Source organism: Enhydra lutris, unplaced genomic scaffold, assembly GCF_002288905.1.
Source record: "Enhydra lutris kenyoni isolate GAN:26980312 unplaced genomic scaffold, ASM228890v2 scaffoldscaffold86, whole genome shotgun sequence".
In the NCBI taxonomy this organism is placed as follows: domain Eukaryota; kingdom Metazoa; phylum Chordata; class Mammalia; order Carnivora; family Mustelidae; genus Enhydra; species Enhydra lutris.
Window position 1 is genome coordinate 1 of NW_019154170.1, and position 13,670 is coordinate 13,670.

Sequence of the window (13,670 nt, forward strand, 5' to 3'; positions counted from 1 at the left end):
ACCACAGAGTTGGAGACACATTCAATGTCAGCCCTTGGCCCAGAACCATGGGGTACCGGCACTTCCCAACACACCATCATGAACTCTGAGAAAATCACTGTCCCTTCTCTAGTGTCCCCTGAGTCTACCATGGAAGCCTCCAGGACCAACATCATCTTCTCTAACAGGACATCCATCCCTGGCCTTGCTCAGTCCACGATGTCACCATACATCGGAATCTATACCAGGCTCTCTACCTACCCCGACATGACCGTTACCACAGCTATCTCCATGGTCCCCAAAACAGTTGTCCCTGTGGCTACTTCACAGCACACAAGTACCACGGATGCAACAGCCACGGCCTCCTGGGCTGAGAGTCACTCCACTGGGACTCAGGGTTTTACCCACCCAATTGTGATCATTAGCGAGGACACGGGTTCTGAGGTTGTGTCACAGACAAGCCCTTCCTCTGACCAAAATACCACATCGCCATCCCCCCTGGAGCCCTCGAGTGCCATGACGTCATCTTCTCGACTTTCCCCCACATCACAAGGCAGGGACCTTTCTCCACCCTTCCCTGCCACCTCACCAGGCACACCTGGTTCTCTGGGGATCCCTGGCACATTGAGCACAGGTTTGGGACCTGTGACGAATCCACCTTCAGGTTTGAGCAGGACCTTAGGTGACACCCAGGTAATCTCAGAAGTGTCTGCTGCTACCGAGGTACTCTACCTTTCTGGGAACACAACAGTAACAAACATGGGCGCAATCATGTCTGCACAGGAGTCCCAGTCTTCTACCCCCATGGGCTCAGAGACACCGAAAAGCACCACTGCCATTGTCACCTCTCCTCTCAGTGGGGACACCTCATTTTCCACTCCAATGTCTGACCTTTCTGAAACCACAGAGTTTAGGACACATTCAGCGTCTCTCTTTGGCCCACAACCACGGGACACCAGCACCTCCTGGCACACCATCATGGCCTCAGGGAAAATGACTGTCCCTTCTGTAGTGGTCACTGACACTACCATGGAGGCCTCCAGGACCAGCGTCATCTCCTCCAGCAGGACATCCATCCCTGGCCCTTCTCAGTCCACGATGTCACCAGACATCCCCACAGGAATCAACACCAGGCTTTCTACCTCTGCCCTAGGTGTTGAACCTGGGACAATCAGCTTCATTACCCCGAAAGGTACCCTTTGTTCTATGTCATAGAATATTCTTATCTTGGGTGCATTAACCAGGTTCTGAATAGAGCCATTAGGTTTATCACAGGGTTCATGACCACTAGCATCATAAATGTTTGCAAAGAGTTAACATGTGCTAGTTTTTTTTTTCTTTCTGCGAACTTTTCTTTGTTTTTTTTTATTTTTTAATTTCCTTATTTATTTTTTGTATTTTTATTATTTTTTTAAATTTTATTTTATTTTTTCAGTATTCTAAGGTTCATTGTTTATACACCACACTCAGTGCTCCATGCAGTACATGCCCTTCTTAGTACCCACCACCAGGCTCACCTAACCCCCCATCCCCCTCCCCTCCAAAACCTCAGTTTGTTTCTCAGAGTCCACAATCTCTCATCATTCATCTCCCCCTCAAGTTTTTCCCAATTCACTTTTCCTCTCCTTTTCCTAATGTCCTCTGTGTTATCTCTTATGGTCCACAATTAAGTGAAACCATCTGATAATTGACTCCCTCTGCTTGACTTATTTCACTCAGCATAATCTCCTCCAGTCCTGTCTATGTTGATACAAAAGTTGGGTATTCATCCTTTCTGATGGAAGCATAATACTCCATTGTATACATGGACCATATCTTCTTTATCTACTCATCCGTTGAAGGGCATCTTGGCTCTTTCCACAGTTTGGCGATTATGGCCATTGCTGCTATGAACATTGAGGTGCATAGGGCCTTCTTTTCACTCATACATATCTTTGGGGGTAAATACCCAGTAGTGCAATTGCCAGGTCATAGGGTTGCTCTATTTTTAATTTTTTGAGAACTCTCCACACTGTTTTCCAAAGTGGCTGCACCAACTTGCATTCCCACCAACAGTGTAAGAGGGTTCCCCTTTCTCCACATCCTCTCCAACACTAGTTTCCTGTCTTGTTGATTTTGGCTACTGTAACTGGTGTAAGGTGGTATCTCAATGTGGTTTTGATTTGAGTCTCCCTGATGGCTAATGCTGATGAACATTTTTTTGTGTGTCTGTTAGCCATTTGTATGTCTTCTTTGGAGAAGTGTCTGTTCATGTCTTCTGCCCATTTTTTTGATGTGATTATCTGTTTTTTGAGTGTTGAGTTTGAGGAGTTCTTTATAGATCTTGGATACCAGCCCTTTGTCTATACTGCCATTTGTGAATATCTTCTCCCATTCCGTGGATTGCCTCTTTGTTTTGTTGACTGCTTCCTTTGATGTGCAGAAGCTTTTGATCTTGATGAAGTCCTAAAAGCTCATTTTCGCTTTTATTTCCTTTGCCTTTGGAGACATGTCTTGAAAAAAATCGCTGTGGCTGATGTCAAAGATGTTACTGTCTATGTTCTCCTCTAGGATTTTGATAGATTCCTCCCTCACATTGAGGTGTTTTATCCATTTCGAGTTTTTATCTTTGTGTATGGTGTAAGAGAATGGTCAAGTTTCATTCAACTATACATAGCTGTCCAATTTTCCCAGCACCATTTATTGCAGAGACTGTCTTTTCTACTGGATAATTTTTCCTTCTTTGTCAAAGATTATTTGACCATAAAGTTGTGAGTCCATATCTGGGCTCTCTACCCTGTTCCACTGGTCTTATGTGTCTGTTTTTGTGCCTGTACCATGCTGTCTTGGTGATCATAGCTTTGTAGTAAAGCTTGAAATCAGGCAACATGATGCCTCCAGTTTTGTTTTCCTTTTTCAACATTTCCTTAGCAATTCAGGATCTCTCTGCCCTTCATTTTTCTGGCAGTGATGACTTCCACAAACTTACTCTCTTTTGATTCCTTCTCAGCATAAGTTATTAAACACCTTTCCCATTCCTGACCCCATTTCTCATCTCTGTCCCTATAAAGCTCAGTTTTTTCTTTGTTATATAGTCTTTGAAACCACAATCGTTTTTCCTCTACTTTTCTAACAGTGGCGTCCTTTGATGTTAGTGCAGATAAAAAGAGTGTGAAATTTTTCATTTATGTATTTGTAAGTAATGCACAGAATAGCTCTTGTACGTATGAGGCACCTTCCTCTGTCCCCATTCACTGTGACCCATGCAGAGCCTCTTATCCAATGGATACTATCTATTCCATGGAGGTGACCCCTATTTTCACTTCAGTACCTGTCTTCTTTGACCCTAAAACTTTGTGGCAGGGCCACTTTCCCATCTCTCTTCTAGAGGACTAGAGTCATTCACATCCCTGGACTCTCATCCAGTCACTCCCATAAGCACACTTTTATCTCTTCTGCCCATTCATGTTTTCAAATATTCCAAGACTGATGTCACCTCTTCTCTGAAAATATGAGTTTCAGACCAGCGTTTGTCTTAGCAGTGTGCTGAAATTTCAATGGAAACCTCTCTCTCCCTGTTGTGCTTCTCTCTTTTGCAGGGTCTGCTGGCAGAGCCTCCTTCCCAGAACCCAGGCTTTCCATGTCTGTATCAGAAAAGACTTCTCACCTGAGTACAGTAATGCTGTCCTCATCTGAGACCATTTCAACTGACACATGGGTGCCTTCTTTGTCTACAGCTTCATCTGGAGTTCCAGGAGCCAGCTCAGCCACCTTCTCAACCAGTCCATATTGGAGGACAGAACCAGGCCCTGGAGATGCTATGCCCACCATTGCAGAGAACCTGCCTTCATCAGCTTCAATACCATTCCCCTCTTCAACCTTCACTACTGCTTACTCTTCAACCAACCCAGCCCCCCATGGGATTACTTCCTCACTCGCTACCCAACGTATGGTGGGCACCAGCACTGCGGCAGAGAGGAGCACTGCCAAAGGACCCTTGGTTGTGGCCAGTACTTTGGAGACGTGGACTGAGCCAGTCAGGACATCTTTATCATCCATTATGGGTACCAGAATGACAGAGCATATTCACTTGGGAACAGTGACACATGCCTCTCAACTTCCTTCACAGTCAACACAGTTGACAAGTAAGGTCCCACAGCTCCTGTACTCCCATTATTACTGGCTCATAGGAAATGACTCTTTTCCTGAGAGACATAAAGGAGTTAATTAGAAGTTTATAATTGCACAGAAATTCTTTTAGCAAATGTTTGTTGCTCTAGCCTCAGTTCTAGGCATTGGACTAGGCATTAGGGAAACAAAGATAAATAAGCAAGTAGATGATTCCAGTACCATGATAGATGTTCTAACGTTACTATGATTATGCCAGGATAATGCTAATGACAACAGACTTTTTCTAGCGTACTTATTCTCTGTTAAGAGGTGTTCTATTAAGTTATTTAATCCTCATTGAAACACAATTTGAAGAAGGGATGATTATAAGCCCATTTTACAGATTAGTAAGCTGAGACACAGAGGGTTAAGTAATTTACTCAAGATAATAGAGTTAATATATGGTAAGAATTCGGACTATGTGGCACTAGAAATCTGTGCTCTTAGTTAGGCTAAGTAGGAGTGGTCAGAGAGGAAGGAGAAAATGCAAGAGATTCTGGCATTGCAGAAGCTGTAGGAGGAGAGAGCTTTAGGAAAGAAAATGGTCAGTTCCATCAAATGATACTATAGTCAAATTGAAGTAGGGTGAGACCTTTGACATGTGGGCCCTCAGAAAGGGAGAGAGTGTACATTGAAAAGAACTAAAACTACAGCCTAATTACACATAGATACAGGGGAGATACCCACTTTGAACTGAGTGTGTTTTTATATTGAGGACAGAGTCAAAAGCAAGGGAAAAAAGCAGAGTCAAAAGCAAAAGAAAAAGATGAGCAAAGAAAAATGATGGCACAAAGTACCTGTGGGATGTGGGAAGGGCTGGGGGCCTAGAGGGAGGCACATCACCTCCAAGAGATCCATAGATGAGGAAGGGAACCTCTTGAGGATTTCATTCCTCTGAAAAGTTGAATTTGCCCCCAGCTTTTGTTTGGGAGACAAGTGCAGGGAAGTCCTCTAACTCGTTTAGCACCTGCTTTGCTAGCCAGTATCTATAGGAAGATGACTTGGTTACCTCTCAATTCACAATAAAATTAGACACATTAATAGGTATTGATCCAAGTCTTAACCTGTGGCTCAGTAGTTGAGTCATGGGTGTTCCATAAACAAGTGATGTGCAAGAGGGTAAGAAGGTAGAAGAGTGGTTGGATGGGATAAAGAAAGAATGGAAAGACAGATAAATGAAAGAAGAGAGAGCAAATGTGTAGAAGGGAGGATGGATTTAGAGAAAGGAGGAAAGAAGGAAGGATGGATGGGTAGATATAGGGATGGATGGAAGGAAAGATGAACAGATCTACAGGTGGATGAGTGGGTCAATGGACACAGGTGGCCATTTGTGGCGCAGAGCCCTGGCTCCATCCCATACAGCTGGACTTGAAAAGAATTGAGTTGTATAGTCAATTAAGTGGATCCATTTGGACAGTACTCTTCTGGATGAGATGAATTAACCCAGATTTCTTTTCCACCCTCACCTGTAGGGACTGATGGCATTGTGGAGCAAATCACAAAGAAACCCGATGAGGCAGCCCATGGAGGAGCCACAGGACCAGCCCATGTGTCTGTGGCACTCACATCATCTGCTAGTCCAAAAGGTAGGTTCAACTTCGCTTACTTCCCAGTAGTTTCACTTGAGGTCTTACTTCCTCTTCCAGGGAGAGGAACTGTTTGTTTCTTTAGAGGAAGAACCATGTGGGGTGTCCGTGGGCTTCCTGTCTTAGCTGGATCTTTGTCTAATGGTTACCAAGTGGACATGACCACTTTTCTTTTCCTCATAACATGCAGAGTGAGTTTAGTTCAGGGTTGGCTATGTCAGTTCCACAAATGGGACCCAGTTTAACTTAACTCTGAAAATGCTTATTAATCACTTTCTCTGTGTTAGAGACTGTTATAAGCAGAGGATGAACAGATGAAAATACTTGGGCACTATATCCATGAAGCTCTCAGACCAGCAGGGAAGCAACAAAGGAACGGAATAACTATGATGCAACTTTAAACATATGCAATGAAGATGTATTTGAACTATAGAAGGAAGGCTTAATGAGGAAGATGATATCTGAATCGGGTTTGAAAGGAGGACTAGGGATTTACCAGAAAGACAAAGGGAGTTGATGAAGACATTCTGGAGAGAGAGAACAGCCATGTACAAAGGCACAGAGAGGGGGTAAAACTGGAAATATTTGGGAGATACAAATAACTCGCCTTTGCTAAAGTATGAGGGAGAAGGATGGGGTGGTAGGAAATGATACTGGAGACACGGGCAGAAAACAACATTCAGGAAACCTAAGGCTTGGTAATGCTTGGATATCCTTTAGCAAAAGGACAAAGAATTTTGAGGCAAAACATAAATCAATCAATCAATCAATCAATCAATAGGTTTGGCAGACGTGTTGCTCCTTCTTAAAGAACCATAATATGCATAAGCATATTAAAGACTCTGAGAAATCCTACTGTAAAATGATTTGTTTAACTTTATTCCAACCCTGAGTTTTATACAATTGTTTGGCTGCCATAATCTTTCTCTCTAAAAGGCATCTGCTAACATTTCTCAGTGTGATTGTTCTGCCTAAGAGTTTAAGAGGTACAGGTATAGATAGCAAGGGGTTCTCCTCACTGTGGGGTTAAAGGTAAAGCTCCCCATACCCATTAATTTATTCCCAAGATTTTTGGAGCTCAGACTATTATACATTTTGGGAGTTTTCTGCAACATGCAGGCTTTAGACAGTTAACCCCTACACCACAGTCAGATGATTAGTCTTATCCTGTGACCCAGCCATCTTTGGTTCAATCTCCCAGAAGAAGACTTGAGTTAAGGGTATGGGGCAAATGGTTTGTCTCAGGTGGGGGATGGTCCCAGGAAGCACTGGAGAAGACAAGGAAAGGAAGTCAATGCAAATTGTATCTATGGGCAACAGCGTCAGTCCCACTGGGAAGCTCTGGGAGACAGCATAGAACATGTCAGTGTTGGGCACCTGGGTGGCTCAGTTGGTTAAGCATCTACCTTCGGCTCAGGTCATAATCTCAGGGTCCTGGGATGGAGGCTTGCATTGAGCTCTCTGCTCAGTGGGGAGTCTGCTTCTCCCTCTCCCTCTGTGGTCTCTCTCAAATAAATAAAATCTTCTAGTGTTGTTCTATCTGAGGAGTAAAGTAGATGGCACATTTTTTTTTTATCCAACTCTTCTATTGTTGGCTGTAGGACGCTTGATCCTAGGATAATAACCCTCAACACTTCCAGGCTACCCCCTTCTCCTGCCACAGGCTAAGTGAAAGCCCTTAGGTGTGGGGTCACAGGGGCCGCATCAGGACCCCACTGGGGTCACGATATGGGATATAAGTAGGGCATGGATAGGGTTGGCTACATCAGTTCACCAAGAAATGAGTCACTGGGTTTCAGGTGGTGACCAATATCTAGATGGCTAACAGTCCTCATTGACTCCTTTCTACACAGAGCAGGGTTTCTCAGCCTCAGCCCTATCAGGCAAATAATTTCTTGTGGACTGTCCTGTGTACTATAGGATGCTTAGCAGCATCTTGGCCTCTACCCACCAGATGCCAATAGCACCTCACATACACACACACACAGTTGCGATGAACAAAAATGTCTCCCAACATTTCCAGGTATCTGCTGGGAGCAAAATCACCCCAGGTTGAGAACCTGAACTAGGAAATTTTTGTTTGAACTTCTCTCCAGATGGATATTTTCTCCTTACATCATTCTCTTTTTATCCTGGCCCCCACAAAATCCTGAGATTCAGTTAGGGAGTGATATATTACAGTGCTGGAGAGCATTGGTTTAGCAAGACAGAATGATGTTCAGATTTCCACACAAGCAGTCAGTAGTGTGTGCCCTTGGCAGATAAAGATCTCTGAGCATCTGTCTTTCTCTTCTATGAAACCACAAGAATAATATAATGTACATTCAATGTTCTGGTGAGGATCAAAGAGATAAATCATGCTAGGTGCTTGTAGATGTCCCTCCTCCCCCTCCTCTCTCCTTCCACTCCTCATTGCCAGATACATATAAAGCATTTCAGTATGTCCACTCTTGGAAATGTGAGAGTTCAGGATAGTCTTAGCAAAAGAGGGACATCACTCCCCCATCAGAGTCTAAATCCTCTTTATTTTATCCCTGGATCAAGTGCCAGTGGGCTTTGGGGTCTTTATAGAGAAGCCTCCTGGTGGTTCTCCCTCCTTTCTGGGGACCATTTTTAAAAATATATTTTAAAGGGTAATGTGTTTTATTTACCATTACTTGAACCTCCAGTCAGTAGTTGCTTCTCAGCCAATGTAAGTTTACTCATTTTCAGAGTCTGAATTCCAGGCACCTTGGCCAGCTTTAATACTGGTCTAGCGTGGTTCCTGGCAAATATGACTCAGCAAACACTTATTCTGTAGTGGAAATACAAAAAGGGAGTAATAGTAGTAGAAACAGTAGTAATAACTCCAGTGACAGTAGATAAAAGTAGCAGTAGTAACAATGGTCCTGGGTGGGAAGAGCAGTAACAGTAGTAATGGTAGGTATTAGCAGTGACAGTAGTAATGGCAGTAACAGCAGGTAATAGTAGAAGTAGCGGTGGTAGTATGTTGCAAGCCAGCAGGCATTGGATTTGGTGCATTATTATCAGCATTCTGAGATAGCCACTGTGCTTATACCTACTTCACAGATGAGAATATGGAAATCTAGCAAGGTTTGGTAACACATCGAGTTAGCATAGGAGCCAGAAGCTAAGTGCAGGTCTACCTTCTTCTTAAGAGCCCAAGCTCTTAAGCACAATGACACATGATCTCTCTTAAGCCCACAGAGACCTGTCTCTGTATACAACCATCCATGTAACCATTCATTCACATACTCACTCAACAAATATTTGTGGCCACCTACTATATGCCAAGCAGTCTTCTGGCTAGTAATAGCTGTTACCAAGCAGACTGTGAGGTGTGCTATGGTGCAGATTCAGACAGTAGGGTAAGGAAATATTGAGAAGGGAGAGATGAATTCTGACATGGATTTGTGAAAGTTGATTTGAGTTAGGGTTTCTAGAAGGGCAGAATGTAAGGAATCTGATGAAAGATGGACAAGGCAGACAGAGAAAACAGCCTGAACAAAGGCTTAGGGGCTGTAGAGTACAGACAGTGTTTGGGAATAAGGAGTGGTTAAGAATTCACAGAGTTACTGCACAAGAGGAGAAGGGGAAGGTGCGAGAAGGTCAATGACAATTCCTCTTCCCATCTCAGAAGCATTACGTGCATATCTCAGGCAGAGACATTTCTCTCCCTTTCCTCATTTGGAGAAAAAAATAAGTCCTTGCCAGTCTGATAAGTGGCAATCATTTTGTCTAAACTGTGTGTCCATCCCCCAATTCACAGGACCACCAACAGAGTGGACAGAAAGCACAGAAATCACAGCTCTGAAGACCACCTCTACAGCAACTTTGACCACTACAGTCTCTACTCCCACTTCCGGAATGCTGACTCTCCTCAGGACATCAGGTAAAATGGCCAGCACAAGCACAAGAGGAACGATCTTTACAACCCCAGATGTTTCCCCTGATGTTCTAGAGATGACAGCCTCACTGGCCACCAGACCTGGAGCAGATACCAGCACAGAGCTTCCCAGGACAACCTCATCTGTTTTCAACAGAGGGTCAGAAACCACACCCTCACTGGTCCCTAGTTCTGGGGCAAAGAACAGTCCCGCTGTTCCAACTCTGACTGTCTTCCCTGGTGTACCAGAAATGGTGACCTCGCTGGTAACAAGTCCTGGGGCAGAGACAAGTATGGTCATTTCAACTCTAACTGATTCCCAAGATGAACCAGAGACCTCTGCCTCATGGGTCACCCATCCTGTGGTGCAGAGCAGTTCATCCACTCCAACTCCAAATGTCTTCCCTAGTGAGCCAGGGCTGGTGACCTCACTGGATGCTAGTTTTGCAGCAGAGACCAGCCCAGCTGGTCAAACTCTGACTATTTCTCCTGGTAAGCCAGATACAAAAGTCTCATTGATTACACGTCCTGAGTCACAGACTGGTTCAGCCATTCCAACTCCAACCATCTCCCCTAGTATAATAGGGGTAGAAATCTCACCAGTCACCAATTCTGAGGCAGAAGCCAGTACAGCATTTATAACTCTGACTGACGAACTAGAGGCAACAGCCTCACAGGTCACCCATGCTGGAACAGAAGCCATTTCCACTGTTGGAGCTTTGACTGTTTCCCCTGGTGAGCCAAATACAAGAGCCTCATGGGCTCATTCCACAGAGAACAGCACACCTGTTTCCAGAATAACTCTGGATTTTTCTCAAAGTGAACTAGACACCACACTCTCAATGGCCACCACTCCTGGGGCAGAAGCTAGTTCAGCCACTCCAACAATCACTGTCTCACCTGGTGTACCAGATATGGTGACCTCACAGGTCACTAGTTCTGGGACAGATGCCAGTACAACCTCTTTGACTCTGACTGAATCCCTGCATGAATCAGATACAACAGTCTCCTTAGTCACTTATCCTGCAACATCCAGCCCAACAGTTCCCGGGACAACCCCCCATGTTTCCCATAGGGAATCAGACAGCATGCCCTCAACAGCCACCAGCCTTGAGACAGAAGCCAGTTCAGCTGCTCCAACTACACCTATCTCCCTTGGTGTACCAGACATGGTGACTTCACAGGCCACTAGTTCTGGGACAGGTGCCAGTAAGGTTCTTTCACCTCTGACTCTTTCTGCTGGCGAACCAGTAAGCACAGTCTCCTGGGTTAATCATAATGGAGCACAGACCAGTTTTTCCGTCTCAACTCCAACTGTCTCCCCTGGTGTATCAGAGGTGGGGACCTCACTGGTCACTAATTCTGGGGCAGAGACCAGTGCAACTTTTCTAACTCTTACTGATTCCTCGCATGATTCAGAGACAACAGCCTTATGGGTCACCCATTCTGCAAAGACCGGCACATCTGTTTCCAGAATAACTCTGCACGGTGAATCAGACATCTTATTCTCAACAGCTACCACTCCAGGGGCAGAGATCAGTTCACCTTCAGCTACAACTGTCTCACCCACTGTGCCAGGATTGGTGACTTTATTGGCTACCAGTTCTGAGGTGGAAGCCAATACAACTCTCTCAACTCTGACTGATTCACTGCATGAACTGAAGACCACAGCCTCATGGGTCACCCATTCTGAGAAAAAAGCCAGTTCAGCTTCTCCACCTCTTTCTGTTTCCCCTGGGGAGCCAGAAACAGCAGTCTCATTGGTCACCCATTCTGCAGAGACCAGTCCAACTATTCCCAAGGCAACCCCCAGTTTTCCCCATAGTGAATCAGATACCACACACTCAGTAGCTACCAGTTCTGGGGCACAGACAATTTCAGCCATTCTAACTCCAGCAGGCTCCCCTGATGTATCAGGGGTGGAAATCTCACTGATCACAAGTTCTGAGGCAGAGAGCAGTACAACTCTTACAACTCTCACTGTTTCTCCAGGTCAACTGGAGACCACAGCCTCATGGGTCACCCATTCTGAGAAAGAAGCCAGTTCAGCTGCTCCTACTCTTACTATTTCCCCTGAGGAGCCAGAAACAGCAGTCTCATTGATCACCCATCCTGCAGAGACCAGTCCTATAGTTCCAAGGACAATACCCAGTGTTTCCCATGGTGAATCATATACCACACCCTTAGTGGCCACCAGCCATGGGGCAGAAGTCAGTTCTGTTGTTCCAACTCCAACTGTTTCCCCTGGTGTACCAGATATGGTGACCTCACAGGTCACTAGTGCTGAGAAAGAGGCCAGTATGGCTATCTCGACTCTGAATCTTTCTCCTGTGGAGTCAGTGACCACAGCCATGATGGTTACTCATTCTGGGGCACAGACCAGTTCAGCCATTCCAGCTCCAACTGTCTCCTCTACTGTGCCAGAGCTGGTGACCTCAATGGTCACCAGTACTGGGGAAGAAGTCAGTACAAGTTTTACAACTCTGACTGTTTCTCCAGGTCAACAGGAGACCACGGCTTCATGGGTCACCCGTTCTGGGACAGAAGCCAGTTCAGCTGTTCCAACTCAGACTGATTTTATACATAAGCCAAATATAACAGTCTCATTGGTCACCCATTCTGCAGAGACCAGCCCAAACACCTCTGTCCCCACAACACCTCTGGTTTTTTCCAAAAGTGAACCAGATACCACACACTCAATAGCCACCAGTCTTGGGGCAGAAGTCAGTTCAGTTGTTCCAAATCCAACCATCTCCCCTGGTGTACCAGATATGGGGACCTCCCAGGCCCCTAGTTCTGAGACAGATGCTGATATGACTATTCCAAGTCTGACTCTTTCTCCTAGTGAACCAGCAACCACAGCCTTATTGGTCACCCAGTCCAGTACAAAAACAATCACGAATTTTCCTAGTTCGACTGCTTTTCCTCACTTACCAGAGACCATAGCCTCACTATCCATCCGGCCTCAGCTGGAGATTAGTGCAGCTCTTCCAACTCAGACTGTTTCCCCCAGTCCAGCAGAAATAACATCCTTCACCACACCTGTGACCAAGACCAGTGGAGGTGATCTAGGTCCAACTATCTCACTTGGTGTTCCTGCAGAAACAGCCTCACTTTCCACCCATCCTGGCACAAACGTCAGCACAGCTATTTCAACCTCAACTCTTTCCCCCATTTTACTGGAAACCACAGGCTTACTGGCCCCCAGCCCTCCATCAAATGCCAGCACCAGTATCCCAACTTTGACTCCTGGTGTTCTTGGGCCTGTCAGTACCCCTGCAACCACTGGTGAACCCTCACCACCTGTGACTTCAGTTGGACTCCCTGAATTGTCCAAAACTGTGACTCTGATAGCATCAGAGACCCCAACACCACCGAAAACTGGTCACAGAGAAGGACTGAGTTCAACCACTGTCCTGAAAACCACAACTCTTGAGACCACCAATGTAGCTGCTACAGGTTCAGGCCCCATCATGGCAGAGAACACAACCACCTTCAGTACATCAGCAGGAAGTCCCTTTGTCCCTGAGACCTCACCTGGGACATCCACCATGACCTCTCTGAGTGTGACTTCAGAAACAGGTAAGAATTACTTTTTTTTTACTGTGGTAAAATATTAAAAAAAAATATATATATATATATATACACACACACACTATAAAATTAGCTATTCTAAATGTACAGTTCAGTGGCATTAATTATATTCACAGTGTTGTATAAATATTATCCTATCTTTCTCCAAAACATTTTTTCACCCCAGACAGGATCTGTGTACCCATTAGACTTTAGCTTTCCTTCCCCACTCCTCTCAGCCCCTGGTAACTCTAATTCACTTCTATTGTCAGTTTGCCTATTTTAAATATCTCGTATATGTGGAATCACACAGTGTGTGTGTGTGTGTATGTGTGTGTGTGTGTGTGTGTGGCTTATTTCACTGAGCACAATGTCATCATGTCATAGTGTGTATCAGAAATCAGAACTTCATTTCTGTTTACAGATGAATGATATCCCATTGTAAGGATGGACCACATTTTATCTGTCTGTTCATCTGTTGATGGACACTCAGACTG

The 13,670-nt window shown here is 45.0% G+C and overlaps 1 protein-coding gene across 1 annotated transcript in view; it reads left to right on the forward strand.

Annotated features, from left to right (window-relative positions):
* Nucleotides 1-78: 78 nt before the first annotated feature.
* LOC111161795 (mucin-16-like) overlaps nucleotides 79-13,670 on the forward strand; it is a 78,767-nt gene continuing 65,175 nt past the window's right edge. The window contains exons 1-5 of the mRNA XM_022525756.1: nucleotides 79-1,171; nucleotides 3,558-4,103; nucleotides 5,601-5,714; nucleotides 9,484-11,304; nucleotides 11,380-13,182. Coding sequence (XP_022381464.1) covers nucleotides 79-1,171; nucleotides 3,558-4,103; nucleotides 5,601-5,714; nucleotides 9,484-11,304; nucleotides 11,380-13,182 — 5,377 coding nt within the window. The remainder of the gene's footprint in view (nucleotides 1,172-3,557; nucleotides 4,104-5,600; nucleotides 5,715-9,483; nucleotides 11,305-11,379; nucleotides 13,183-13,670) is intronic.